Source organism: Aspergillus homomorphus (assembly GCF_003184865.1).
Source record: "Aspergillus homomorphus CBS 101889 unplaced genomic scaffold BO97scaffold_14, whole genome shotgun sequence".
NCBI classification, from domain to species: domain Eukaryota; kingdom Fungi; phylum Ascomycota; class Eurotiomycetes; order Eurotiales; family Aspergillaceae; genus Aspergillus; species Aspergillus homomorphus.
The window spans coordinates 202,985-230,722 of record NW_020291900.1 but is presented as its reverse complement, the minus strand read 5'-3'; the positions used below and the strand labels follow the sequence as shown (position 1 = coordinate 230,722).

General features: G+C 55.4%; 11 protein-coding genes and 1 non-coding gene across 12 annotated transcripts; 7 read left to right on the top strand and 5 right to left on the bottom strand.

Annotated features, from left to right (window-relative positions):
- Nucleotides 1–279: 279 nt before the first annotated feature.
- On the bottom strand, nucleotides 280–1,674 carry BO97DRAFT_423830 (4-hydroxyphenylpyruvate dioxygenase family protein; the record flags this gene model as incomplete). The annotated part of the gene is made up of 4 exons (XM_025696926.1): nucleotides 280–414; nucleotides 474–831; nucleotides 890–949; nucleotides 1,016–1,674. 4 exons carry the CDS (start codon nucleotides 1,672–1,674, stop codon nucleotides 280–282), a joined length of 1,212 nt encoding a protein of 403 aa, XP_025552284.1.
- A 606-nt stretch (nucleotides 1,675–2,280) lies between these two features.
- On the top strand, nucleotides 2,281–3,078 carry hmgX (the record flags this gene model as incomplete). The annotated part of the gene is made up of 1 exon (XM_025696300.1): nucleotides 2,281–3,078. One exon carries the CDS (start codon nucleotides 2,281–2,283, stop codon nucleotides 3,076–3,078), a length of 798 nt encoding a protein of 265 aa, XP_025552283.1.
- Nucleotides 3,079–3,548: 470 nt separating this feature from the next.
- Nucleotides 3,549–5,178, top strand: BO97DRAFT_469873 (putative pyridine nucleotide-disulfide oxidoreductase). Its single transcript, XM_025699884.1, has one exon. It carries the CDS (start codon nucleotides 3,659–3,661, stop codon nucleotides 5,027–5,029), a length of 1,371 nt encoding a protein of 456 aa, XP_025552282.1. The 5' UTR covers nucleotides 3,549–3,658; the 3' UTR covers nucleotides 5,030–5,178.
- Nucleotides 5,179–5,329: 151 nt separating this feature from the next.
- Nucleotides 5,330–8,024, bottom strand: BO97DRAFT_450526 (beta-glucosidase; the record flags this gene model as incomplete). Its single annotated transcript, XM_025698929.1, has 2 exons — nucleotides 7,668–8,024; nucleotides 5,330–7,617 (listed from the first exon to the last, which is right to left on the bottom strand). The coding sequence occupies exons 1-2, from the start codon at nucleotides 7,804–7,806 to the stop codon at nucleotides 5,330–5,332; spliced, it is 2,427 nt and encodes an 808-aa protein (XP_025552281.1). The 5' UTR covers nucleotides 7,807–8,024.
- A 1,111-nt stretch (nucleotides 8,025–9,135) lies between these two features.
- On the bottom strand, nucleotides 9,136–10,809 carry BO97DRAFT_450519 (O-methyltransferase; the record flags this gene model as incomplete). Its single annotated transcript, XM_025698928.1, has 5 exons — nucleotides 9,136–9,671; nucleotides 9,732–10,183; nucleotides 10,245–10,368; nucleotides 10,427–10,553; nucleotides 10,615–10,809. 5 exons carry the CDS (start codon nucleotides 10,807–10,809, stop codon nucleotides 9,361–9,363), a joined length of 1,209 nt encoding a protein of 402 aa, XP_025552280.1. The 3' UTR covers nucleotides 9,136–9,360.
- A 1,216-nt stretch (nucleotides 10,810–12,025) lies between these two features.
- Nucleotides 12,026–13,904, top strand: BO97DRAFT_450513 (putative integral membrane protein (Pth11)). Its single transcript, XM_025698927.1, has 6 exons — nucleotides 12,026–12,435; nucleotides 12,488–12,544; nucleotides 12,594–12,661; nucleotides 12,722–13,101; nucleotides 13,163–13,258; nucleotides 13,326–13,904. The coding sequence occupies exons 1-6, from the start codon at nucleotides 12,237–12,239 to the stop codon at nucleotides 13,657–13,659; spliced, it is 1,134 nt and encodes a 377-aa protein (XP_025552279.1). The 5' UTR covers nucleotides 12,026–12,236; the 3' UTR covers nucleotides 13,660–13,904.
- Nucleotides 13,905–14,766: 862 nt separating this feature from the next.
- Nucleotides 14,767–17,458, top strand: BO97DRAFT_450505 (uncharacterized protein; the record flags this gene model as incomplete). Its single annotated transcript, XM_025698926.1, has 12 exons — nucleotides 14,767–15,370; nucleotides 15,425–15,533; nucleotides 15,605–15,669; nucleotides 15,728–15,751; nucleotides 15,805–15,839; nucleotides 15,886–15,947; nucleotides 16,000–16,164; nucleotides 16,225–16,348; nucleotides 16,399–16,599; nucleotides 16,649–16,767; nucleotides 16,824–17,009; nucleotides 17,067–17,458. The coding sequence occupies exons 1-12, from the start codon at nucleotides 14,981–14,983 to the stop codon at nucleotides 17,456–17,458; spliced, it is 1,872 nt and encodes a 623-aa protein (XP_025552278.1). The 5' UTR covers nucleotides 14,767–14,980.
- Nucleotides 17,459–17,804: 346 nt separating this feature from the next.
- BO97DRAFT_477387 (Zn(II)2Cys6 transcription factor domain-containing protein) lies at nucleotides 17,805–19,975 on the bottom strand (the record flags this gene model as incomplete). The annotated part of the gene is made up of 2 exons (XM_025700544.1): nucleotides 17,805–19,393; nucleotides 19,930–19,975. The coding sequence occupies 2 exons, from the start codon at nucleotides 19,973–19,975 to the stop codon at nucleotides 17,805–17,807; spliced, it is 1,635 nt and encodes a 544-aa protein (XP_025552277.1).
- A 512-nt stretch (nucleotides 19,976–20,487) lies between these two features.
- BO97DRAFT_405019 (glycoside hydrolase family 16 protein) lies at nucleotides 20,488–22,531 on the top strand. Its single transcript, XM_025695087.1, has 4 exons — nucleotides 20,488–20,747; nucleotides 20,901–21,349; nucleotides 21,408–21,861; nucleotides 21,928–22,531. The coding sequence occupies exons 2-4, from the start codon at nucleotides 20,973–20,975 to the stop codon at nucleotides 22,480–22,482; spliced, it is 1,386 nt and encodes a 461-aa protein (XP_025552276.1). The 5' UTR covers nucleotides 20,488–20,747; nucleotides 20,901–20,972; the 3' UTR covers nucleotides 22,483–22,531.
- A 409-nt stretch (nucleotides 22,532–22,940) lies between these two features.
- On the top strand, nucleotides 22,941–23,012 carry BO97DRAFT_t123. Its single transcript has one exon. It is a non-coding gene; the product is annotated as a tRNA-Ala (tRNA).
- Nucleotides 23,013–23,664: 652 nt separating this feature from the next.
- BO97DRAFT_44065 (uncharacterized protein) lies at nucleotides 23,665–24,339 on the top strand. The gene has a single exon (XM_025698098.1). The coding sequence runs from the start codon at nucleotides 23,747–23,749 to the stop codon at nucleotides 24,008–24,010; it is 264 nt and encodes an 87-aa protein (XP_025552275.1). The 5' UTR covers nucleotides 23,665–23,746; the 3' UTR covers nucleotides 24,011–24,339.
- On the bottom strand, nucleotides 24,123–26,419 carry BO97DRAFT_44051 (GMC family oxidoreductase). The gene is made up of 5 exons (XM_025698083.1): nucleotides 25,970–26,419; nucleotides 25,885–25,914; nucleotides 24,939–25,818; nucleotides 24,356–24,857; nucleotides 24,123–24,284 (listed from the first exon to the last, which is right to left on the bottom strand). The coding sequence occupies exons 1-5, from the start codon at nucleotides 26,338–26,340 to the stop codon at nucleotides 24,235–24,237; spliced, it is 1,833 nt and encodes a 610-aa protein (XP_025552274.1). The 5' UTR covers nucleotides 26,341–26,419; the 3' UTR covers nucleotides 24,123–24,234.
- Nucleotides 26,420–27,738: the final 1,319 nt, after the last annotated feature.

Below are 27,738 nucleotides of genomic sequence, written 5' to 3'. Positions count from 1 at the left end.
TTGTCTGCTACCGAATATACTAGCAGATCGTTGATTGGGCCATGATAAACTAGGATGCGAACATTACCGCTCAAGACTCCTTCTGGTCGATCTGGACTACTGGAATATACTGCGAAAAGTCAATTGCTCATTATGCTCAGGGTAGAAAGCGAGCTGATGATATCGGTGATTGAAACATTCATGCAATCAGCTAATGAAAGCTATCATCTCATCAAGGCTTAAATATACAACAAGCGAGCGCTAAACCAGAAGACAACTTAATACATTCCCCCTCAAAACCTAGACAAGGTTCCCCCGTAGAGCCTGCTCCCGCTCAATCGCCTCAAACAACGACTTGAAGTTCCCCGCGCCAAACCCAGAGAAATTATGCCGCTGGATAATCTCAATGAAAACAGTCGGACGGTCCATGAGATGCTGCGTAGTGTCAGAACAAAGCCAACTACTTAATTCTGAGTTCATGCAAGCGAACATACCTTAGTGAACAACTGAAGCAGATATCCCCCCTCATCGAAGTCAATCAAGATATCCAACTCCCGGATCTCCTCAAAGTCCTCGTGGAGCACCAGACCCGCCTTCTTCAGCCGGATCTTGATATCCTCGTAGTAGTTGTCGGGAACCTTGATGAACTCCACTCCGCGCGCCTTAAGGTTGCGGATATCCCGGATGATGTTATCTGTCAGGAGCGCAATGTGCTGCACGCCGGCTCCATTGTAGAAGTCCACGTACTCCTCGATCTGCGACTGCTTCTTCCCCTTGGCGGGCTCGTTGATGGGCATTTTGACGACTTCGTTGGGCGACGCCATGACGATACTCTTTAGAGCGGAGAATTCGCTATGTACACAACATATTTAGCGTGGTTTCTTGATTTGAAGATGTTTGGCTCACTCACGTGCAGATATCTTTGTCGTCGACGGACCAGAAGCGGTGGAATCCGAGGGCGTTCTCGTAGCTTTGCGATGCATTAGCAACAGCCTTCTCCTTTCGATCTCTGATAGCACGGCCAAGGGAGACTCACTACTGGCAAACCTGGTCCATCTCATCCCAGTCCTGGTTCCCAACACAATGATCAATCCGCTGCAGATGCACCCCAGGCAGCAGCGCGGAGATCGGATCCGCATCGCCCTGCTCCACGCGGTAGCCAGGCAGGAAGGCGCCGCGGTACTGTCCCCGCTCGATCAGAGTATGTGTCGTCTGGCCGTAGGTCTGGATGGTGGCGACGCGGACCCGCCCATCCGCGTCCTCGAGGGTGCGCGGACCCGAGATGGCTTTCGCACCGTTGCTCACGGCTGCGTTGTAGACGGCGTCCACCGAGTCGACCTCGAACGCGACGTCCTTGACGCCATCGCCGTGCTGCGCCAGGTGCTGGTGGATGTCCCGCAGCAGCTCCTGCTCTTCCGGCTCGAAGCGGGAGACCTGCTCCAGCGAGCGGAGCGGAGAGGTCAGGATGAAGGTGATATCGCCGTTGCGGACGACGTGCGAGCAGATCGCTCGGCTGTTGGTCTCCAGGCCCCGGTAGGCGACGCGCTTGAAGCCCATGCGCGTGATGTAGAAGGTGGCGGCTTGTTTGGCGTTGCCCACGTACCAGTGCACATGGTCGTAGCCTTTGTAGCTGGCTAGGCTGGAGCTGTTGGTTGGGAGGGAGGGAGAGGGTGAGGAGGTGGCGATTGGAGCCATGGTTTGGATATGAAGCTAGATTTGGCCTTGCGATGTATAGGCTTATAGATAAATAAATAGGAGCTGATTGTCTGTCAGGGAGGTGTAAGCTTGATGCTTGCTATGATGATGGGATCGTGAGGCTTGCTGTGGAAGTCCTGAGGATGGAACATGGCTACCTTATAACCCAGACTAATGACGGATATTATCCTTACAATCCTGAAGTCTACTGCCCGGGTCTTTCACCATCGCGAGCCCCGGACGGCCTATCGCGCAGAGTCAAAGGCGAGTGACTTCGCGGACGGACGGTGGATGGCGTCGGCTGTGGGCGGACATTTCCGGCTGGCGACGGGTGTTTGAGCAAACACCCGTCAGCTCTGTCTCGGACGGTTAGAAGCGCCTTTCCTGACCTCGGCTGGACTCTGGCCCTGCTGACCAGATATACGGTCTCTCTCCTCTCATTCCTCTCAAATGGCATCCATATCGTCATCCTCGTTGTTGTGCAAAGCAGACTGCCGTATAGAAAAGCATCCGTCGCGGCTTGCCCAACTGTGCACCGCACCTCTACAACTCAATCCCTACTCACCTTTCGCGACCAGCACCTGAACTACGCACACATCAGTCAAAATGACAACGATCGAGCCGAGCACACCATCCCTCACCACCAACGACTCAGCCGTCCTTCAAGCGCTCTTCGACGCGGAGTCCTCCCCATCGTCCGCAGTGGCCATCGACTCAACCCTCCCGGCCTTACCCGCCCACCTCAACATCCCAACAGAGACGCACGAGACCCTCAAGTCAAGGGAACTAGAGATCGTGCGCACGCTGCAACAACCAGAGCCCTCGCTCCCCACCGTCCACAAAGCCATCAGCGACCTGAACGCTCTCATCACGGACGCACCCAGCTACCCGTCCGCATACATCAATCGCGCCCAAGCCCGACGCCTCCTAATCAACCTCACCCCAATCCCTACCACCACCTCCTCCTCAAGCACACCAACAGACCCCGACACCAAGCTCTTCGCAACAACCAACCGCGCCCCCGCCTCCGCCCTGCTAGCAGATCTCACACAAGCCATCCAGCTATCCAGCCCCCGCTCCCCGGCAGACCCGGTCTCACCCGCCCAAGCGCGCCTCCTGGCCGATGCATACACGCATCGCGGGTACCTGCTACTGAAAGCCGCACGGTTCAAGCAATCGCATAAGAACGAGGTAGGGGGACCGGACCGGTTGGACGGGCTGGAGGCGCAGCAGCTGGAGGAGATGGCCAGCGGGGATTTCTTTCTGGGCGGTCGGTTCGGGAATAAGGTCGCGCAGCAGTTGGCGGTGCAGACGAATCCGTATGCGAAGATGTGCGGTGCGATTGTTAAGGAGGCGTTACGGAAGGAGGCGGCTGCTGGGTCTTCATCGGTGATGGATTGGTAGACTGGCGAGGGAGGCTGGGAAGAGAAAGATCGAGAAAGGGAGGCCCACGGTGTCATGTCATGCCATATTGCTTGGGTGAGGTGATTGGTAATTGGTAATCGGATCCGGGGGGGTTCCTTCGGGGATTGAGGCTGTCAGTTCTTTTTTTTTTAAAAAAAAAAAAAAGTGTATACGATGAAGTCATCTGATGAGCATATTATCCTCGTATTCAGTTTATTTGCGGCGATGGTGTCCTTGCAAGTGAAGGGCATGATAGGTGGTAAATAAGTTGATAGAACGAGACGCCGATTGAAGAAAAGCTAAGACGCCGATGGATTTGGGGGAGGAAACCCCGATTAGGCAAGGCGGGGGCAAACACGGCAAACATGGCGAACACCGTATCCCCGAAAATGACGTGATCGCCGAGACCGGCCATGGGCTGTTTTGTACTTTAACTCTTGTCAGGAACTGTCATTTTGACTTCCGGTGCATTATCTGTGAATTTTACCACTTCAATTCTCTTCTCTTCTCCCTCTCTCCTCACTTCTTGTTCTTCTTCTTGTTATATTGCTTCACTCTCATCCTTGCTGCAGTCCTCACCATGTTCCGCAGCAGCGTCACCCGCGCTGTCCGCGCTGCCCACCCCTCCAGCGCCCCTCTCCGCACGCTCGCCACCGCCGCCTCTCCCTCCTCCACGAACCCCCCCGTCACCCCGACGACACGCAACCACAAAGTCCTGGTTGTCGGCGGCGGCAGCGCCGGACTCAGCGTCAGCCACCAATTGCTGCACAAAGGCCCATACACGCAAGACGATATCGCGATCATCGAGCCATCGGAATGGCACCACTTCCAACCGGGCTGGACGCTGGTCGGCGGCGGGGTGAAGACGAAGGAGGAGCTGCGACGGCCGACGCCGACGCTGGTGGACGGGAAACTGAAGCTGTACGGACAGGCGGTGGAGAGCTTCACGCCGGAGCAGAACACGGTGACGCTGGCCAACGGCGACCGGCTCGGGTACGAGCAGCTGATCGTGGTGCCGGGCATTCACGTGAACTTCGGGAATAGCATCCGCGGGTTGGCGGAGGCGCTGGCGGATCCCAACCGCCTGGTCGCCTCGACCTACGGCTACGACCACGTCGACAAGGTGTACCGCTCGCTGCAGACGCTGAAGCGCGGAAAGGCGCTGTTCACGCAGCCCGCCGGTGTGCTCAAGTGCGCCGGTGCCCCGCAAAAAATCATGTGGCTCGCCCTCGACCACTGGAAGCAGGCTGGTCTGTATAACCCCGCTGATCCGGCTAAGTCGGCGATCCAAATCGCTTTTGCTACGGGTCTGCCTGCGATGTTCGGCGTGCCCAAGTACAGCGCTTCGCTGGAGGCGCTGCGCCAGGAGCGCGGCGTCGAGCCGCTGTTCCAGCACGACCTGGTGGCCGTGGAGGGCAACACGGCGACGTTCGCCAAGGTGGACGGGTCCGGCGCGCAGGTGCAGCGCGAGTTCGACATGCTGCACGTCGTGCCGAAGATGGGGCCGCACGCGTTCGTCAAGAACTCGCCGCTGGCCGATGCCGCCGGCTTCGTCGACGTCGACCCCGCCACCACCCAGCACAAGAAGTTCAAGAACGTCTGGTCCCTCGGCGACGCCTCCAGCTTGCCCACCTCCAAGACCGCCGCCGCCATCACCGCCCAGGCCCCCATCATGGTCCGCAACCTCCTCCGCGTCGCCGACGGTCAGGCCCCGGACGCCGAATACGACGGCTACACCTCCTGCCCGCTCACCACCGAGTACGGCAAGGTCCTCCTCGCTGAGTTCAAGTACGCCGGCGTCCCCAAGGAGACCTTCGGCGGCCTGCTCGGCATCGACCAGGCTACCCCGCGCCGCGCCTTCTGGCACATGAAGAAGAGCTTCTTCCCCTGGGTCTACTACAACAACATGGTCAAGGGCACCTGGGCCGGTCCCAAGGGCTGGTTGAGCTAAGTGCGAGTGCGCAGTGATGTATGATTAGTGTTGATTAAAAGCGTGTTAGGGAGACTGTACATTTTGCGTTCTTTTCTGTTACCGTCGGTCTTGTTAATAGAGTTCGCGTTGCTTCATTAAGATACAATTAGAGGTGTACTTTGTGCAGTGTCCGATATATCTCTACCGCTCCTCTTCTCAACCTACTAGGAAGTTCGAAGTAAACCAAAGTAATGAAGCAGTAATTACATACATTCCAATATCAAAGCATTATACACAGTGTCATAAACCCATGCTCTCATCACCATTCGGTTCACACATTCAGATCGTCAAGCTCCCTGTCAACTGGATATCCGCCACGCTCTTACCCACATACACCTTATACTCGCCCTGCTGCAGCCCCCAGTTCTGCACGGCCACATCCCACGTACTGAGGTCGCGGCGCGTGAGGCTGAAGCTCACCTGCTTCTTCTCGCCGGGCTGGATCAGCACCTTCGTGAACCCGCGGAGCACCTTGGCAGGACCACCGGGAATGCCCAGGTAGAGCTGCGCGACCTCCTTGGCGGCGACGGCGCCCGAGTTCTCCAGCGTGCAGGTGACGGTGACCAGCTCGTCCCACAGGGAGGGCAGGCCGCCCTCTGCGACGGCGGCGTCGGCGGGGAGGTAGCTGGTGCTCTTGTTCGTAGCGGTGGGGCTGACGACGAGATCGGAGTACGTGAAGTCGGTGTACGTGAGTCCGTAGCCGAAGGCGTACTGCGGGGTGATGTTGCGGGCCTCGAAGTGCTTGTAGTCGATGTACAGGCCCTCGGTGAAGTTATCCTGCGGGTAGTAGATGTTCGCTCCGCTCGAGGGGAGCACCGGGTCGAGAAGCGCACCGTAGTCGCTGGCCTGGCGCGCCACGGTGTAGGGCAGTCGGCCTGAGGGCGATTGCTTGCCGTACAGCACTTCGACGAGCGCCCGTCCGCTGTCTTGGCCCGGGAGATGCGCGTACATCACCGCCGTGATGTTGGCGTGGTCGATCCACTTGTCGACGAGGCGGACGCCCGCGTTGTGGATGATCACCATCGTGTTGTTGCACTGCTTCGCCACGTTCAGTACCAGCTCGTCCGAGTAGCTGTCCGCCAGCGACGGGCGGTCCCAGCCTTCGGCGGCGGCTTCGTTGATGAACACCAGGCAGGCTTCGCTGGCGGGGTTGACCACCGGGCTGTGCGAGGCAAAGTCCCAAGCGAGGAAGGTGTTGTCGTCGTAGGCTTGCCGTTGGAAGGCGTCGAAGGGCGCATCGATGTAGGCTGGGGTGCTGGCGCCGGAGCCGCCGCCGGAAATCATCGTGCCGTTGAGGGCGACCCCCGGGCCGGTCGCGCTGGGGTCGGCGCTGGCAAGGAACATGGACATGAACATGCTGGGGTCGACGGCGCTGCCGTTGGGGTAGGTTTGCGTGTTGGCCCAGCCCATCGACCACATGGCCCAGGAGAGGTCATCCATAGTGTTTTGGGAGGCGGCGATGGCGTCGTAGCCGAAGAGGGACAGGAAACGAGGCTTCGAGAGAGGGAGTGCACCGTTGGTGTTCTTCACCAGGACGTGGCCCTCGACGGCGCTTTGGAAGATGTTCTCTTTGGAGGCTGGGTCGCGGGCGTCGACCAGCTCGTGCGGCTCGAGCAAGCTCACTGGTATGCCATGGCCGGGGTTCTCAAATTCGGCATACTTATACCAGGCTGCCACGATACGGGTGGCCATATCATCCAGGCGAGAAGACGCGAGGGAGCCGTTCTTCACGGCGGCAGCAAGGTGGCCATTTTCCCAGTACTGGGAGCTGGGCATGACCATGTCCAGGCCTGCTTCGGCGCTGGCCAGGCCCGTGTGTTGGGCGTGCCAGTCAGAGACGACAAACCCTTGGAAGCCCAGCTCGCCTTTAAGTAGACCATTCATGGTCTTGCTATTCTGACAGCCGTAACTGTTATTGACACGGTTATAGCTGCACATGACCGAACCGGCACCGGCTTTGACGGCGTCCTGGAAGGGCCAAAGATAGAGTTCATGCATGGTTTGATCGTCAATGTTGGATGAGAGGGACTGGTTAAGGGCACCGGACAGCAAGCCAGGGATATTCCGGCTAGTCTCTTGCTCATTGCCAATCAAGTGCTTAACGCAAGCAATTACCGACTCTTGCAGGCCACGCACGGTGTCCCCAGTCAGGGCTCCAGCAAGGTACGGGTCATTGCTGAAACCTTCCCAGTTGCGGCCTCCCCGTGCGATACGGCCTAGAGGACCAGCAACCGGCCCCAATGCCACGTTGGCGCCTTTGCGCTTGAATTCCGCGCCCATATATTGGGCGCGCTCGTAGGCCAGGTCCCGGTTCCATGAAGCGCCGACGTGCAAGCCGGACGCGTAGCCGTTGACCATGTCCGTACCACGAACACCGCTGGCGGCATCCTGCAGACAGATACCGGGGTAGCCAAGACGAGGCACACCAGCAGTATTGCCTCCGCACCCATTGGTTGTGGAGGTTATACCGTACGTGATGTTGTTCTTCTCTTCGTCCGTCATCTGAGCCACAAGGGCTTTGGCCTTGGTGAAAGCATCTTCCCAGTCACCCAGACCTTGAACTTCGGCTACTAGGAGTTAGCTATAAGAGAAGATGAAGCGGAAACGCTACACTCACGAGTAGGATAGACGGGCTCGGAGCCGCCATAGGACCAAAACCGCTCAAGCTCCGTCAGGTTAAGGGGGGAGCGAGGTTGAATGACTGCTGCTCCCGCCAGTGGGATGGCAGCTGCTGACAAGGGAATCGTCAGCTTCATTGTGGCCGAAGCTGCTGATCGAATGTGAAGCTGATTGTTTTGTGATTGAGCTGGATGGAGCAAGGGAGGGGAGGCAGCTCCATTATATAGGCACGAACCTGAGCTGAAGGCCTACCAAAGTCCACTCCAATTCCGACATCCACACGGCTTGACCCGTGTATCTCAACCGTCGGTCAGTTCGAGGTCACATCTACCGTCATGCTGGGCGAACATGGCCGTTAGTCCGTACCGAGCTCGTGACAGTTCATGTGGGCTACGCTTGGCATCGGGGAGGAAACTTGGACGGGACGTGGGGGGAATACCAGGCGACTGGAAGTCTAACTCGTCACCGTCTATGATGGAGGTAGAAGGATGTAGCAGGTCGACAGTGATTTAGTTGGTACAGTCCTATCCAGGTAGGGTTGTGCCGAGGTTTTTGTGGGCTTCGGGGAATAAACCGAGTCCGGGGATGGGAAAATGCGGGGACTCCACGAGGGTTTTTTTTTCTTACGCCTGGCAGCCGAGCCGTGCTGCCACCTGTCGGCAAAATTCCGGCGAAATTTCCCCCCATATGACAGAGAAAAGATGGAGAACAGGTAAAGCAACTCTGGTTAGTTGTGGCTACCGCTAGACTAGTATAGGGCCTGACAGAGTCACGCGGTTTGCGGAGGTTTTCCTTGGAGGTGGATCTGGAGTACTCCAGGTCAGGACAGGACAGGCTCGTATTGCTTGGGGCAGTCCCGGTGGGTCCAGAATCAGTCGGTAATTCTTGCCCCTCTGCAACAATTTGCAGCATCTTCTGCAGCATTGCCCGTGAGGAGAGCAGTGTGGGGTCGGTCACTGGGGTGAAGGATGAAGATTCCGACGCCTGGGGTCACCCAACATCATCGCAGGCATCAAACCACGCCGAATGCGCTCACTCGCTCCCTTTCGGGTATGGTTGCCCAGTAATTGGGGTGAAGCAAGGGCTTCGGCCGTCTCTGCCCGGTTTGCCGCAGTCAATTCACTTCACGTTAGTCATGGATGACTGAGAGAGCCTGCGGATTCTGTCCGAGTTGGTACTGACAACACAGCTTTGAAGAGACAGTTCCAGATGGTTCTGTCTTCGCTCAGTGCATGCTCGGTCAATAGACAGAACGTCTTCCATCAACATGATCCACGATTTGAAGTTGACCTCTCAAGAAGGTGGAAAATGGAGATATATTCGGCATCTCAGCCAACCCCCAGAGTTGTTGCCGACGGACGGGAAACGAGCGGGACTGCAGAAATTAACAAACCCTCATTATGGTTCTTGGCCCGAATTCCCCCTCCGACATTCCATCAGGAAATTTCTCCGACCACTACCACCATTACCAACCAACCACTGAAAGAACATCGGACATCTTGTGCCAAGTCGGCAAATCCGAAGGATCAATTGGTACAAAGAACATTAATCCCGGCTAAGTCTTTTGCAGGCCGCATTCTACAGGATCAGAACAAAAGCTTGGGCCACTCCATAACATCGGATGTCATTCCTCGTAAAGCTCCCACTAGTTAACAGAGAACACGCCGATTCTCGGGGATGGAGGCAGAAATCTACTTCAAACGCGCCTCCACAACCATCATCGGCACTCCGGGGGCCCTCCACTCCTGCGCCAAAGCCAACCCCGCCTGGTCGAACAGGCGCGCAAAATCCTTGGCCGTCCGCTCGGTCCCCCCAAACGTCATCATGGTGTGGTCCATGTAGGCGTGGGACATCGTAGCGCCGACCTCGGGTATAATCGTCTCGGTAATGAGGATGCGGGACTTGTCCCGATCCATTGCGCCCGCCAAATGTGCCAGGATCTGGCGTACCTCCTCGTCCGGCCAGTCGTGCAGCGTCCGGCGCACATAATACACTAAAGCGCCTGGTATAGATAGTCGGAGTCAGTGCAGTTACTCGACATTTGAATGTGTAGTCATCATACCTTTGACCGGCTGCGGTGTGAAGAAGTCATGCGCCATCAGCTCGATCCCATGGCGGGTCATCTCCGGCCCATTGTCGGCGATGACGCTGGCCCGGTCCTGGAGGATGAAGCGGCCGCCCAGTCCTGCGGTGTTGGCCTTGAGTTGGCGAAGAATGTGACCGCGTCCACCTCCGACGTCGACGATGGTGGGCTGGTCCGCTTGAGCGAGCGCTCCTAGCCGCTCCTTGAAGGGATACAGCCCGATCTCCGCCAGCAGAGAATCCTCGGCGACCATCGCATCGTTGATTCGCGTCAGACGCTCCGGGCTTTGAGAGACATGCTCGAACATCGTCTGCCCCTCGCAGCTGTGCACGAGTGTGTACGGGTTACTGCGTAAGCCGATCCGATCTTGCCATTGATGTCGACGGAGGAACTCGTGGGTGCGCAGCATAGCGGGGCAATATTCATCTACCCTTGTCCGATCGGAGAGGTGAGAAGGTGGACGGTATGGGTAGGGGACTTAGCAGAACTCACATTAGTCCTAAGACTGCACGCATCTGGGGTGCCAGGTAGATCTCCGAGTTCGGGGTGTGGGCGTACTCTTCTTCACCTGTCTCGCGGAAGGGCCCGAGGGGGGTGACAGCCCGCATCATGCGCACTGCATCAGAGTCAGAGACACATCTAGAGACTTGTAGCATGGGCAGGATCTATGGGACCTATGACCTCTTTACTCACGCCCGTTTTGGCAGCAATGTCGGTGGCCGACATGCTCTTGGCCCCCAAGGGGATGGCATCAAATACGCCCGCTTCAAGCAGCGTGCGGATAGCGCCTAGATTGGCCATCTGACATCCGAGATCCATCGTTAGTCTCAGCAATCCGAGCAGGGACCTATCGTGGACTCACATTTTCGAAGTTCGCAAACACCAAGTCGGCGGGTCCGCGGATGGTCTGCACCAGACGCATCGCTTTGACCATCAGATCGTACCGTGCATCCTGGCTGCTAAGCGAGGTTGACTGTGCACGGTACTGACCAGCAGATTGGACCACGTCGTCGAGACACTGCTGGATGCGATCGAGGCTAGGATCGAGGGGCGCCATGATAGGTAATGCAGCACCCGGACAAGCTCGGCTGAATAGTAGGAGATTGCATCCGGCGACAGGGGGGCCTGCAAAGTCTTATAGATCGGTGCTTTTGCGCGATGTGCATGTTGAGAAGTGGGATTGGAAGGGACGATCTGGATAGTCAAATTGGATACATCACCTGCAAGTTTGCAGGATCTTATTGGCTAGGCTCCAAAAGGCAACACGACCTGCACTGGCAGCTATAGCGAACTGCCATTCGGGGACAATCCTTGGATCGACTGGAGATCGTTGCCCTGTGCATTGTGGTGGCATGCAGTGGGCCCGACACCTGTCACATTTCACTACTGTACTCCTCAACCACCACAGCGTCATTCTTTCAGGAGATAAGGGTCAGTGACTGGTGAACCGTGATGAGACAGAAGACTATGCTTTCAAGAGAGCCTGAGATCAAGTCTTATCGTTCCAGAGCGTCAGGTCTCGTCGGAAAGGGCTGGAGATGGCTGAGATGGCTGAAACTGGCGGAATCAGGGCTCGTTTGCGGCAGCGCTCAAAGTACCGCAGAACGAAAGAAACTTCACCCCCCGCTGCAAGCACGGTCTTAGCCAAAGCCTATTCATCCCAAGGCTCTCCTGAGAGTGCACAGTCACCACTTGGGGAACAATCGCATTTTCACTGTGTCGGTGCGCTGCTGATCTCAACCCGGGCCCAGCCCGATAGAACAGGCAAGACTGCATCTACGGTTCCTGGGCAAGATGCACATCCCCATCCCAACGGGAGATCGAGATAGGGGCACTATTTGTAATCTCCGCAATTATTGATCTAGCATTGAGCCTGCTTCGCTGGGGTGCGACCGTGTGATACGTCGCCGCCACATCGCTCAACGCGACCGGCGATCCTAGCCTGTCATCCTCAGAAACGGTGCGATCGTCAGGGAGGCTTCACCCGCACGTACTTAGTCGGCCCCTGCTTCGAAGAAGAACAGGACTCGGTGCTTGGACCCTCAGTCCGGGGATGACATCCGGCGGAGACAATAGGGTGGTTCGAACCTTGAATTGAGACTTTGGGTTTGTTCGCATTCGAGGTGTCACCTCGCCTGACCCAGTTTGATACAAAAAAATTGGAAAGAAGGGGACGGTGGCGTATTGGTCCGACCACATCGAGCTGGGCGTCAGCCAAGAAGGTACGATCGCCCCGTGAAGACCCAGACTATGCGCTGCAGAGAGGAGACTATGCCAGTAGTCGTTGCCTCTTGCATATGATACCTTCGATGTGTCGGAGATGAGGAGACGAAAGTACGGAGCAGGCAGGATCTATGACAGGATATAAAGAAAGCATGGAGACAGGGCTCGTCGTGCATAGACTTCTGATCTTGTGGAATTTTCAACTTCACACAGAAGCGCAGCATCATCGCTGACTGGCACCCTCGACTGCTTCCATCCATCATGACAACCACTCTGGATTTGAGCAAGCTGCCAGCTGCAGATCCTCCTCCCGGAGTGACCGCCAACTTCGAGAACCCGGAGAATCTCAACTATGAGATCTATTCCATCAACATCGCTCTCTGCCTGACGGGTACCGTGGTCCTGCTGCTGCGTCTGTATACTCGAGCTTTTCTCCAGAAGACTATCGCGGCCGACGACTGTAAGCACTGGTGTCGATCTTCATTGCGAAATATGCTAAACTGTGTCGATAGGGTTCTGCATCTGGGCTCAGATTTGTGCGTGGATCTTCGCGATTCTGGGCATTATAAGTAAGCTCTCAGCTTGACTTCGGCCGCAGCATGGTTTGACATTCGACAGATATCGAGAATGGGTACGGACATCATATCTGGGATCTGCATCTCGACAAGATCAAGCCCTTCAAACAGGTATGTTCATTCCTGGGTTGTCCCCGCAAACACTATAATCGCTGATCGACATTCGAACAGAATGATCTGGCGGGCGAAGACGTCTTCGTGGTCGGCATCTGGCTGGTCAAGACATCGATTCTGCTTTTCTTCCTACGCCTCAGTCCGGAGAAGCGCTTCCGACAGATGACGTACGGAATCATGATCTTCGTGGCCGTCTACAACATGGTCAGCCTGCTGGTCTTCACTCTGGGCTGCATTCCCGTCCAGGCCATGTGGGATGTCGCTCTGATGCCGACCGCTCGCTGCGTGAACCAGTTGGCCTTCGTGTATGCCAATGCTGCCTTTAACCTGTTCTCGGACATCATCACCCTGGCGCTGCCCATCCGGCTCTGCTGGCAGCTTCAGACCACCCTCAAGCAGAAGGTGCTTCTCATGATGGTCCTCATGATGGGTTCTTTGTGAGTTGACTCCTCGTCCCTGATGCTTTCTTTATGGCATGGGTGCTAATTTGGTGCATAGCGCCTGTGTGATTGCGATCGTCCGGATCGTGACCATGATGCCCTTTATCCACGACGGCGACCTCACCTGGTATAAGGTGACCTTGGCCAAATGGGCGTAAGTTCTCCATGTCCCTTTCCGCCTGCAGCCGTGCGCACATCAGACTAAGTCCGGTTTCCCGCAGGATGGTGGAAATCAACGTCGGCATCATTTCCGCCTGTCTGCCCGTGCTCCGGCCACTGCTTCTGCAGCTTGCGCCGCACATCTTCGGCAGCAATATTGGCAGCGCGGCCAAGCCTCGCGGCCAGGGTAGCGACGGCAGCGACCCGGTGGGGGCGCGCAAGAAGGTCATCCGCAACTGGGACTATCTCTCGACGCTACGCAGCGCCGCCGTGCCGGAGACGCAGGACGACGTGGAGGCGATGCATGAGATGGTCAAGCACGACGCGAACGAGCATGAGTCGGGCATCGTCATGTCCACGGACTATACGGTCGTCAGCAAGCGGGAGTCTACCTGATCTATCAGTGTATGGTCCTGGGGTCAGAGTCTGTGTCGGGGAAGGGCCCCCACAGTATTCTGGCATCTGCTGGCATTGGGGGTTGCCAGCAAAACCACAGCCAATTTCTCTTTCGTTGATTCCTGGGGATGGGTTTTCTTTAAGATTCTAGTTTTTAATTCTTTTATTTCTTTTCCTACACTCCGCACTATGAGTTTCATCGGTCGGAGGGACATTATTCTAACCCTGTTCATCCTGTATTTAGTGGAAAATATTGAGTGAGTGGTATGAATGAAAGCCCTCATCCGCTTCTTTCGGCCTTTCATCGGCCTAGTCGGAGTAAGCCCTGAAACCCCGAGACATTCCCCCAACATCAGCCCGGTCGCATCTCTCCCTCTTAGCAGTGAACCCCACCTGTCGGCCATGGTCGGAAATAACAGGGAAAATCCCACGCGGGCTGATGTGAGAATCCCCGGAATAGCCGGAAGCAAGTGGAGCTTTGCCTTCCTGCCTATCTGTCTCTGTCTAGTGAGGTGACATCCGGCACGCCGCACCCAAAATTACGCTGTCGTATCACGCCAAATCCAACGGCGATAGTCACAATAAAGTCCCGACCAGCCGAGAGGGTGGCACAACAAACGAGATCGTGGAGGGGGAGAGGGAGGGGGAGGTTGTACAGGACTTGTCATGGCGGACATGCGAGCCAAAGTGCTTGCTTGCATGGAAGCATCCTGCAAGTAATCGCAAGTCACCGCATCAGTGGCGAAGAATTATCCGAGAAGGTAGGTGTGGGGGTTATGACGGAGGTGGTGAAGGGGGTGATAAGAAAATGCCCTATGAAATCAAGCATCCTGCTTATATGGGGTCAGCAGCAGTGGAGAGACCAAGCTTTTTAGCCGGGCCGGACAAGCTTTGCCGAGCTTTTACTATTCCAGATGTCCATGGGAGGGGTTACATGGACATGAGGTCAGAATCCTGGACATTGTGTGGGGAGTGGGATGATTGTTGCGTGTCTGGTGGGTGCATTGCAGGGTTTCGAAGATAAGAACTGAAGCACAAGTACCAGGGGATGCACAACCCAGTCCAATCGATGGCATGTGTTCCAGTGGGTCAGTCAGTCAGTTAACCAATTCAACTGGCAGGTCTTGTTCAAGCCCCGACTCCTGACATCAGTTCTTTTCTCATGTTATCGACTAATGCACCTCGAGCCTGCCTGCCACAAGAATCCAGTGCATAGTAGCGCAAGACAGGTTCCCAATAACCCCATAAATCGCTCTCACCCCCAGCCAACCCTCAATCCCTCTCCTTCTCCCCCTTTTTCCACCTTCATCCCCACCCCAAAATGGCCGGCCTCATCTCCGCCGCCAACCTAGGCGCCATCGCCGACCCGCGCCTGGGCAACGAAGCCGACCTCATCGGCACCGAAGCAGAACACGGCGTCATCATCGACACGAACAACCACCATGACAAACATGATCACCGATCTCTGCACACCATCGCCGCCCCGGTCATGCACGGCAAGGGCTCCATCTACCTCGACACCACCATCAGCTTCGAGAACTACCTCTTCTGGGCCCGACGCTCGCGCGAGGTCGAGAAGCACATCCGCACTGATGACAAGGGGTTGCAGCAGCTGGGTAATGTGATCTTGGGTCGCAGGGGCAGTAATACCGCTCCTCCGCCGCAGATTGTGGATTCCGGGGGTAGTAATGGGGAGAAGGTGTCTGAGAAGGTTCCGGGAGATGATGGGGCAGGGGATGAGAAGGTCCCAGCGGAGAAGATGGAGGGTAGCCAGGGGGGGAAGAGTGACCAGGGCTCGGGCTCCATCGATAAGTATGGGCTTTTGGAGACCGAGTGGGAGCAGGCGCAGCGTGCGGCGAGGACGGCTACTTGGGGTGAGTGTTTGATGTCGCTGGTTGATTTGTGGGGAGTGTGGAGGGTGTGGCTGATTGTGGTCGGTGCTTAGGGTCGATCTTCTATCTGATTACGACGGATATTCTGGGGCCAACGAATGTGCCCTGGGCGATTAGTGTAAGTGGGCCTGAGTTGCTGGGCGGGTTGTGCGGTGATACTGACTATCTGCGTGCAGCAAATGGGCTATGGGCCTGGTTTTGTAAGTTGGCTTCGTTGCGAGGGATGGTGGAATCAATTGACTGACGGCTCCAGGCGTTGTATACTGTGTTTGGTCTCATGGCATATTAGTGAGTCTTCCCATCAATATGGAGAATCGGTGCTGACCTCGTTTAGTTCTGGCATGCAGCTGTGGAAGATCTTCACGAGCTTGGACTCGACGCGCTATCCCATGCGCAGTAGGTTATCCCAGTTATGCAGGTCACGGAAGTAAGAACTAATCGCATGCAGATTACGGAGACGTGGCTTTCCGGATTTATGGCCCTTGGGCCCGGATTCTGGTCAACGTGCTTCAAAGCTTCCAATTTTTCTTGAACGTCACCCTACTGATCGAAAGCAGCGGACAAAGTCTGGCGCAGATGGCGGCGGGCGTCAATCACACTGGCTATCTCTGCTGTAAGTTTGTCTGAGCCCTGCAAAACACAATTGCCGCATAGCTAATGATTACTTCGATAGTCATCGTGGCGGAGGTCATCTTCATGCTCATCGGTTTTGTCTTGGGCCAGATTCGGACCCTCCAGCGCTTGTCGTGGCTGTCAAACCTGGCCATCTGGATGAATTTCATTGTGATTATCTTGACGTATGCATATCTCATTCCCGCCCAGACAAGCACGACTGATCCATTGCCAGCATGGCCGTGGTCTACGAGTATCCGCCCAACTACAGTGCCGTCGAGAGCACCTACGGCATCAAACCCGGCCCTATCGTGAAGAGCGTCAACTGGCCAGCAACAAACACCCTGTACGACCGCATGACCGCGGTGATGAACTGCGTCTTCGCATACGGTGGTGCGACGCTATTCAACGAGCTGATGGCCGAGATGCGGCGACCGTACGTCCTTCCTCGGCTCCTCACTTCTGGATGCTAACCCACCGAGCAGGTTCGATTTCTGGAAAGGCTTCCTCTGCGCCGAGGTCTTCATCTACGTGTGCTACCTCGTGGAGGGCATGGTCGTCTACAACGCGCAGGGGAACTACGTCTATAACCCAGCTTATCAAGGTGAGGGGACCAGCAAGCAATAACCAACCGCCAGTACACTCCCTAACCCAACCCAGGAATCCCCAACTCAGCCTACAAGTACCAAACAGCCGGCAACGCTCTCTCCTTCATCTCGGCCGTCATTGCCGCCCTGCTGTACGGGAACGTCGGCATCAAAGTCTTCTACTCCTCCGTTCTCCGCGATATCTTCCACATGCCGCCTCTCGACCACCGCACAGGCAAATACATCTGGGTTGCCCTCGGTATGTTACCCGACCCTTAAACCCCCTACTGCCCCAACTAACAAGATGACCAATCAGTCCCAATCTACTGGTGCCTCGCTTGGATCGTCGCCGCCGCCATCCCGCAAATCAGCAATCTCACCTCCTTCGTCGGCGCCCTCTGCATCCTGCAGTTCTCGTTCACCTTCCCGCCGATGTTGCTGGTGGGCTTCAACGTTCAGAAGGACGCCATTCTGCCGGAGGAGCGCTTCGATCCGCATACCGGCGAGACCAAGCGCGTGGATGCCGGATGGCGCCGCTGGGTGAGGGGATACCGGCGGCAGTTCGCTCGGAATACATTTGATGTGGTGTATTCGTTGGCCGCGTTGGGGACGGCCGGGATGGGGCTGTGGGCGTCGATTGTGGCGATGAAGCAGAGTTTTAGCGGGACGGCGTTGACGCCGTTTACTTGTAAGAATCCAGCGGGGTGAGCATAGTTCTCCTTCGGGGCGGGCAGGGGGGTTGTGGTGTATAGTATGTAGGCAGGAAGGGGGGTTGTGTTCGTTAGGTTTGGGTAGTGCAGTGGGGAACATGGATTTATATCTGGTGCCTTTTCTAGTAGGCGCAACGTTGCAATGCATACAATGCTATGAGTTACAGATTATCGCACAGCCGCTAATCATGGGAAGGCTATCCTGCTGCCAAGACCCCACGGTCCATCCTCAAATACCAGCACACATGAAATCTGCATACCACCATGCACACCGAAGCATCCACCCAGCAACAACCCATCTACTCCGTAATGCCAAACAATCAGAGCCAACCCCTACCGCAGACCTACCACACAATCGTCTCTTCCATAAACCCAACCTCAGGCCGACTACTCCCTCCAATATACCGCAACGAGGCCGTCCTTCCCTCGCCGAAATGCGGCGACGAGGAGCGCACGCGCGCCGCCAAACTGATATCAGCCGGGCCATAGCTGACCCCGGGCTTTACCCCGGCCGCATGTTCTTCGATCTCTATAATCCGGCGCGCCACTCGCGCAGCGACATCGGAGTCCCAAACCCCCTCGCGCCGGCGACAGGTGGCGAGGAGGCGGAGAGCGCGGTGCCGGATTGTCGAGTCGCGGCAGCGGGTGGCGCAGATGTAGAGGGGGGTTAGGAAGCCGAGGGAGAGGGTGAATGTCGGTCTCGATGGGGCTGTGGGGCTGGGAGCGAGACGGGGCTTTGTGGGCGCGCTGGTGTCTTTGCTGCTAGGCACTGTGGGTGTACGATGTGTGTTCAGCCGAGCTGTGCAGTCGCCCGTCACGGTCGAGACAAGGGAGACGATGGACTGGAGGTCGGCGGTGAAGTAGTCCCATGCCAACTCGGACGGTGGCCAGGCCATTCGTAAGTATATGCTGAACAATAGCTTCCAGGTCTTGAGGATCGCAATTGGGTGGGCGTTTAGAGATGCCGTGCTGGGGTCCGTCTGCAGCCTGTATGTGGTCTGGCGGTCGAAGTCCTGCATCCAGGCTTTCAAGTCCCCGCGGACCCGGAACCACTCAGCGAGTAACTGTTGTTCGTACGCTATGCCGGCCGGGGAGTGGTCGGTCGGGGTTTCTGCGAAGGCCTTGAATAGGGCGTCATTCTCCGTGAAGCGGTGGTAAAGTTGTCTGAAAATATGCTGGTGGTCGCTGATGTTCAGTCCTGGGCCTGTTGGGATAGGGTCGGAGGTTGGCGGGAGCTTAGGCTGGGTCTCGGGCTCCATCCCTTCCATTCCCTCGATTTCGAGCACCTGGCTTTGCACCGCGTTGAACAGCGAGAACACTGCTGGTGACGCTCTCTCTGGAGAGGCGTGTGAGCGCAGCTGTTGCTGCTGGAGGATTCGAAGTCCGGACGAGGCATGTTGGATGGCGGTCTTGAAGCGACCCTGCAGACACTCGCAGCAAAAGAACAGGACACAGGCCAGCAGAACTGTGTTTTTGCTGTTTTGCGACGTGACTAGTTGTCGGATGGCTTTGTTGTAGTGGCGCAGAGTAAACGCAGTGTCTTCTTCACTCAAGCAAGTGAAGGAGAGATGCACCGAACCGACTGCGATGGCCACCGATCGGATCACCGGCTCGCTGGTCGTTGCCTGCAACAAACAAGAGCCCACCTCTGCTCCTAGGCCGTGGATGGTATAGTGCTGAAAGAACTCGAGACAGCGATGCTCGTCCGTATTCAGCCGGATTGCAGGCGGGGGCTTCCGGTGAAGTGGGACATGCTGTATGATGCGCAATGAACACGCCTGCTGGACAAGCGACTGCGACCCAGTCCAGTACCCATCGCAAGTCCTTCCAGTGGACAGGCATCGATTGCACTCGGGTCTCTGCTCGTCGCATTTGACTCGACGAATCCTGTCGTGGTGAGCCGTCTGCCGGTGTACCTTGTACGAGCCCACACCTACTTGCAGGTAATGCAGCCGTTCCGGGACCTTACAAAACGCTGTCCCCTTGCCATGGCGCGTTCAGTCCGAGATGCGAAGAGTGTTTCATTACTCGCTTCTATCCCAGCTGGGCTCTTGACAGTTGACGCCGTGGACAACCTGGAGTGCTGGACAAAACCCTAGGCCGGTTAGCGTATGCGAGGGCAGGCCGGTGAGTGGATGCAGCAGGAAATTCTCAGACGGTCAGACCCGCCGGCTGGCCGCAGTCGACTTTAAATTGAGCCTCCTCAGCCTGATGGATTCCTGCGCCAGTGGCAACTAGTGAGGGTTGCGTTAGTGATGCGAGCGGGCCAGTCGTCGCCGTTATGGCCATCTCCACCCGCGTTGCACTAGTCAACACGATGGGGCAGTCAGTAAGCATTGCAGCGCTTTCACTCTCGATTCTTCTTGCGTTTGCGTCACATTAGGCTATGCGGCCAGCTTATTAGCTGCTATGTATGATTATTTTAGAGGTTATTATGGTAATGTGCATGATCAACCACGTATCACTTACATGGGCTTGTTGCGTGGAGCATGATAACGAAGACAATGATAATCATCTTATCGTAGCCATCGTGCTTCTTTCAATTGGGAGAGACTGAACAACGCATTCCACCGAGTCTCTACAGCAGTCTAGAGAGTACAACATCGAAGGCAATGACAAATGTCGTGGCCTCAGGCTGCAATTCCGGTCTAGCCCCTATATGCTGATTAAGTAGCATATGCACGTGATCGTGCCCTGTTTTGCAAGCCACACATTCAAGATCACATGACGCTTCATAAACCTGATTATGTGCACTATTTCTGTACACAAAGTCCGTAACATTCTCAAGCTCACTCGAAATTAGCAGCAGTGAAGCCCTACAATCACGGCAGCGGACGATGAATAAGGCCCAACCAGCAGCATATTACTGGTATAAGATTCTTGCAGGGCTAGACTCCTCCGGGCCAGCAAACGTGCCCACATTCAAGGATGTCAAAGTGGGCCGTTGACGTGGAAGCCTGAATCATGCATGCATGAACTTCATTATCACCTCCCAGTCTGCCACCAGACCCTTCCCTCTGCTGGACCCTTCACGGCTCTGTGGCTCGGAGTCCAGTCCGTATATGTCCCCTACATCGCGAATATGTCGGTCGCACTCACTGACAGAGAAATCAAGACCATGCTGTTCAACATCCACCGTGGAAGTCATTTTGCTGGCACTGCCAGGCGCTTACGTATGCCTTCGTCCTGAGACGTCTTTCTCGTTGGCTTGATCAATCCATCCTGGAGGCCAGACACGTAAGCATGGCCGATCGACCGAAGCAATTAGCTGCAGGCGGAGCTGATAAGTGCGTACCCTTTTTTCATCCTTCCCTTCGGCATGGGCGAAGAGGGGTCCGCGTCCCCTGCATCGGGCTGCCGTGTCTAGGGACTGGTATTTGGTTGATACTTTATATGCGAGCTGTGGTCCGTATATGTCTTCGTATTAATCCAACACGCAGCAATCTGGAATACAATTGTACGTGCCGGCTCTGCTGAAGGTTTCCGTTCAATTGCCCCATCCCGGCATATCGATGGTGTACCGCAACCTCTCAAGTCAGGCCAGTGACTACCCCGACTACGAGTTATCGAACGTCCCGTATACCACCGGCAACAACACTGCCGACGCTTCCCATCCAGAGGTAATGGCGAAGTCTGCGAAACCTGCAACGGCCGCGAAACCATGGTATGATCCACGCGGTTGGTCCTTACTGACCAAGTCGCTTGTTGCCGCCGGTGTCGTGGTCGCCATTGTTGCGCTCATCGTTGGTCTTGTTGAGGGTCTGAAGTCCTCGTCATACCCAGACTACTCTTCGTTGAGCTATACCTTGTCTCGCCAATACTCGGGGTCTTCATTCTTCGATGAATTTGAATACTATACCGCCACCGACCCGACTGACGGCTTTGTCCAGTGAGTGCGGCTTTCTTTCGTCTACTATAGAGCTTGGTAGTTGACATTCGATTTTTAGATATGTGGATTCATCGACCGCATCAGAACTCAACTTAACCTACGCGTCCAATTCCAGGGCCGTGCTGAGGGTCGATACCAGCACTTCCAACCAAACAAGCGGTCGGAGGTCGGTGCGCGTCACTTCTAGGGAGACTTACGAGAACGGGCTGTTTATTTTCGACATCGTCCATACCCCATACGGGTGTGCGACGTGGCCGGCGCTCTGGCTGACCGATCCGAACAATTGGCCGGAACACGGCGAGATCGACGTGCTAGAGTCCAACAACAAAGGCACACACGGCAATGCGATGACGTTACATACGACCAGCGGATGCAAGATGAACGTCAAACGCAAGGAGACCGGATCCCCGACATACACCAACTGTCTGAACACGGCGAATGACAATGCCGGGTGTGGCGTAAGCGGCGGCAAAGCGACATATGGCCAGCAATTCAACGAAAACGGGGGCGGGGTAAGTGCACAGTTCCGATGAAAGAGCTATGGCAACGCTGGACTAACGCTGCTGTGTCAATGACAGGTATATGCGATGGAGCTCCGCGACGCCGGCATCCGCGTCTGGATGTGGGCGCGCGATGATATTCCAGACGACATCTCGAATTCCAGCAGCAGCCCGGACCCGTCCACCTGGGGTGAGGCGCTGGCGGACTTCCCCAATACCAACTGCGACATCAGCTCACATTTCAAGAACCAAAGTATCATTGTCAACATCGACGTCTGCGGGGATCTCGCGGGCGCAAGTACGTACTATACTGATCTATATGGGTGTCCGGATACATGCACGCAGTGGGCCGCAGAGAACGGTGCGAACTTCACCAATGCATATTGGGAGTTTAATAGTTTCAAGGTTTATCAGACGTCATCGAGCTCGTCGTCGTCTACCTCTTCTGCCGCTACGGTAGCGTCAACAGCATCCTCGTCTGTGACTACTTCTGCGCGGTCGTCGTCGACTACGTCCCAATCGCAGACGCAGGGTCAATCTCAGGAGCACTCTCAGACTCAGGGGCAGCAGGGTCAGGAGCAGAGTCAAGAGGAGCAGCAGCAGCAGCAGCAGCAGCAACAACAGGGAGGGTAATCGTCTATAGTTTGTCGGGTGTGGATTGCTTCTTGTATTTGCTTTTTCGGGTTTATGTCGGTAATTAGATCCGATATAAGAATATTGATGTTAATCATTATAATATAATTGACTTGTGTACTGTGCCATGGTGATCATTATGATATAGTTCCTGGTATTCTTGGATAGTATCGTTGCTGATGGCTTAGCACTCATTGTTATTGACATTTGCAGAAATATATCTTTAACTGGACACAAGAGTGCAAATCTCAAAAGCTAAGTAGAACAAGCTACTTTCACGTACAAACCATAGACGAGGATAGTGTCATTGTAAGGAAACACGCTGCAAACCTAACCTTTGTCTACAGCAGTGCCATACATATATAGCATCGTCGATTAAATTCGAACGTCCTGTTCACAGTCGAACAGCACATGGACAAGAACATATTGCCAAAAGATAAGATTCTCTTCAACAAATTGGGGCTGTGGTTTAGTGGTATAATATTCCCTTAGCATGGGAGAGGTCCGGGGTTCGATTCCCCGCAGCTCCATCTTTTTTGTCTTTTTCTCTTCCCATCCGTATCTGCATCACATCGGATCCTGTTGTTCCTGTAGCCGCTGTTTGCTTGTTTTGTTACTTCTCCTTGCATGAAGCATTATTGGTCACTTCGCACTATGACCGGCTATCTATCCGACCACTCATTCATTTGCCCCTTGCATTTCTGACAGTCTGGTCTGCATTCTTGAATGCGCTCACCCTTACTAGCTCCGTACAAGCAACAATAAACCGCATCAATGCATCCTTCATGAGTAACACCACAGAATCCATAAGTTAAAATGCCAAACGAGTCAGAACAACTGTGGACGACTCCTAGTCTTGAGTCTAGGAACACCCTCCGCGGAGCGGAGATAGACACCACCGCGGAGATAGTCTCCAAGTTAACGCACCTCAATGCGGCCACCTTGACGTCAAAGCCCGTTTGGAAGGCAACAACAACAGCCTGCAAGTGGGAGACTAAACAAAGTCCACATGGAGTCATTTTCAACAACTAATCCAATTGCTCATTATCATTCGACCTAGTCTCCGAAGTAGACGGGCAGCAACAATTACACCCCCATGACGCAACAGCCCTAACCAACCCAGCTTTAACGTATTTATACCTCATCTCAATCCCAAGTCTAAACCATCACAATCGAACAAAGACATTCTACACAGATCAATTAATCCCACTGACACGAACACCGCTCTTCCTCTCCAAACAAATTACAGAAAAAAACCACCAAAATGTCCTCCCAAGCCCCCCAGAACCGCGACTTCCGGTCCGCGAAGAATGTCGAGCCCCTCAACGAACACAACACCCAGTCTCAGGACGCCGCCGGCCAGCCCTCCTTCTCCGGCCCGGGCGCAAACACCTCCGCTGCGTCGACCACCAAGCCCCATGGAAACAAGATGTTGAATAAGCTGGACCCTCGGTTTGACAGTGATATGCTGGAGGAGCAAGAGCAGCAGCAACAGGCGAGGGAGAAGGGGGAGGGGCCTGTTGAGTAAGGGTCTGATGTTGTGATGTATGCATGCATCGTGGTGCGAGCGAGAGGTTATGACTTATGTATTGATGGATGAGAATTGAAATTGGAATTGTTCAAGCGACGGTATATCCGTACTGTACTATACTACTTATTATGTGATATGCACATTGAAGATTAAATCAGCTGTGGCTAAACCTGCATCGGAACGTAGAAATATGCAGCGAGAGGTATATTGAATGAGAGAAATCAGTTGGCGCTGTTGATAATCGCCTCGGAGATCTTCTCCGCAAGCATATCTAAGCAAAAAAATTAGCAACCCCCTCCTTTCATACTAAGAATAACCAGAGATCGAGGAAGAAACACTCACAGACAGTCGACTGAGGATGCCCCGGCGGGAGGAATGGGAAGGCGCTGGCATCGACGACGCGCACGCCGTCGACGCCGAACACGCGCGCCTCGTTGTCCACCACCGCCATGTTGTCGCTGGCCAGCCCCATCTTGCACGTACAGGCCGCGTGCCACAGCGTCATGACGTTGTCCTTGATGAACTCGAGGATCTGCGCGTCCGTCTGCGTCTGCACCCCCGGGTTGTACTCCTCGCCGATCACGACCGGCGCCATCGCGTCGCTCTGGAACGCCGCCCGGATGCGCTTGAACATCGCTACCGCGACTTCCTGGTCGGCCTGCGTGCTGAGCCAGTTGGGGTTGATGATTGGTAGGTCTGCTGTGTCGGCTGACTTGAGCGTCACGTTGCCGCGCGACGTCGGCGTGATTAGCACTCCCAGCATTGATGCGTACTGGTACCCGTCTCGCGGTTGGTTTGTCAGCAGGTTGGATAGGTTGCCGATGTAGCCTGCGCCTGAGATGTACTGTTTATGTGGGTGGTTAGTTGAGGGAGATCATGGGTTCTGTGTGGATGAATCCCACAGGGGAAAAAGGGAGGTGCTTACCTCGGCCTCGGGCCAGTCACTGGGGAAGGTAGCCAGGTCTTGCTGGGTTTGCTGGCTGAATACGGACCGCAGGCTCGCGGGGATCTTCTCCCACGCGAGGTAGTCGGCGATGGGGTTGGTGAGCGGGCCGGAGCGCGTGGCGACGATGTTGAGGAACTGGCCGACCAGTTCCAGCAGGTTCAGGGCGATCGCCGTGAAGGTCTGAACGTTGACTCGGTACGAGGGCGCGAAGAAGGGGTGGTCCCACATGTTCTGGCCGACTCCGGGGCGGTTTGCGACGACCTCAATGTTGTGCTGCTCAAGAATATCCTGGGGCCCTACGCCGGAGACCATAAGGAGCTGCGGCGACTGGAAGGCGCCGGCCGACACGATCACTTCCTTCTTCGCCTGGATGGTGAAGATGTTGCCCAGCGCGCCCTTGACCTCCACGCCGGTGGCCTTCTTGTCGCTGTTGAAGATGATTCTCTTGGCGAGCGTGTTGGTGTACTTGGTCAGCGTGGACGGCTTGATGGCGGACAGGAAGGACGACTCGGAGCTGCTCCGCAGCTCGTCCTTTGGGTTGATGGTCGAGGAGCAGTACTGCGCGCCCATGAGAGAGCCCGAGTTGAAATCCTCGGTCTGGTTGATACCGATGGCCTGCATGCCGAGGTCCATCCACGTCGAGAAGGGCATCGCGTAGTTCGAGTAGGATACCTGCAGCGGCCCTCCGCTCGATTCGAAAGCGCTGCTGGCGTACTCGGTCGTGGCGTTCTTGAACCGGAGCTCGGTGTTGGGAGGTGTGAAGGTCACGCTGCGCTTGTAGTAGGGCAGCACTTGGTCGAACTCATAGCTGCTATCGTTGACGGCGGTGGCCCATTGCTCCATCGACTCGCGCGTGGGCCTGTTGCGAAGCATATGTCAGCCACATAAGATTCTGAATAGGCCACACTGACGCTTCGTTACTCACCGTTGATAAATCATGAAGTTCATCGCCGACCTGCCATGCTGTTAGCGCTTATTGCCACCAAGCCACCGCAGCGCATGTCACTTACGATCCGCCCAGGCACTTGCCGCGAGCGTAATGGATAGACCGTCCGTTGGCACCCGGCTGGTTCTCTGCGACGAATCCCCAGTCGTGAAGGGCGACAGTCTTTGGATCGGAGCCGACAGGGAGCACATCAGCTGCGGGCACCTCCGCTACCGACTCCAGCTCATAATAGCCACCTGCCTCTACCAAGGCGACCTTGAAGGATCTCTGGGCCAGACGCGTGGCCATGACATTCCCTCCCGTCCCACCACCGACGATAACATAGTCAAAATCATTATCTAACAGGCCGCGTTCCTGATTATAGGTGGGCGAAGCGGTGGTCGCCGGGACCAGCCCTTGTATAGCGAGCGACGCGAGGAGTACGCGACTCAACATTTGGGTCTAAAAGGAGCGTGAGTGCCAGAAAGGGCGAAATGAGAGTGAGATGAGTGAGAGACGTGAAAAGAAAAACAAAGGAAAAGAAAAGTGTCAGAAGCCAACGGACAGCTGCACCAGGAGCTTATGAAACATGGCTGTCAAGCCAGGGGCTGTTCTCAAGTATGTACAGCGGGACCGAGGAATTGGGATTGTGGCTGCCCAGACCGCGAATCTTGCAAGCACGGATTGTGGACCAGGCGAGCTGAAAGCGATGAATCTATTCTGATTTCTAAATGGTCCACTCTGCAGCACCCCAAGTCTTCAGGAGCTGCGAGCGAGTGCCGAGTCGAATCCTGCCAGGGATTCATTCCCTCCAATCAGGCCATGCGGCGTCGAGATACGTCACATATTGAATAAGATTGGTATTTCCTTTCCCAGCCAAGGAACTCGCTTGACTCGTCTTGCAGATCCGACGTTCTGAGCATCGTAGCCCTGTAAAGAATGTGATCTGTCCCGGAGCAAGAGAGCAAGATCTGGAATTGGACTCCGGGGCCCCCTTTCGCCAAGGAACCTGCTCGCGGTTGGGAGTTGAAATCCACCCTGGCAAGCGGGATCTAAGATTTGCAATCAGTAGGCACGCAGCCAGTCCATCTCTAGCACCGGATTCAGGCTGAAACAACCGCACGAGCGCAATCGCAAGTGAAGTGGGGAAGTGGGTGAAGTGAAAGGGGGGCAGATCGCAAATATCGGGCGGGCGCAAAATTGGGCGGTGGCAGACAATTGGACACTATTCACACTACTTGTGGTTAGTTTACCCGTAAATCCTGCAAATAGAAACAATAGAAACAATGAATCCTCCTACGAGTGAACTGCTCCTTGTATTGTGCTTCACATCTGGAGGCGCCAATGCTTCCAATTGATTTATAAATAAATCAATCTGCACATTGTGATCATTTGATAGTCTCAGCAAAAGGCCAAGTAAATCTCAGAGCCCGTCAGCAAGCTCAGAAAGTATCTGAGGTGAGATCTGATCCTGCTGAGTGGCTCCGATGCATTGCATCAATGCATCCTGGGGGAAAATGGCTGCTGGGGGGACAATGCGTAGGTGGAGTCATCTCAGCCCACCCCCGCACATCCTTCATTGAGATCATGTCGGCAATTCTATAAAGCCATGGCATATCGCTCTGTAAATTGTCGGGAATTCGAGACTAACAATTTTTGAGTAGGGTTGTTGCGACTTTTGAAGGGGAAAGGGGAAAATGGGCTGAGATATCATGCTCTGCACTATGGCCCAAAACGGTAATGGTTGCGAGAACCCCTGCATTTCCCCATGTTGGTCTTTGCCTTAATCGCATTGATGTCACCCCTCTTGCCTCTACAAGCCTGTCTGCTCAGGTAGGTTGTTTCTGCTGATTT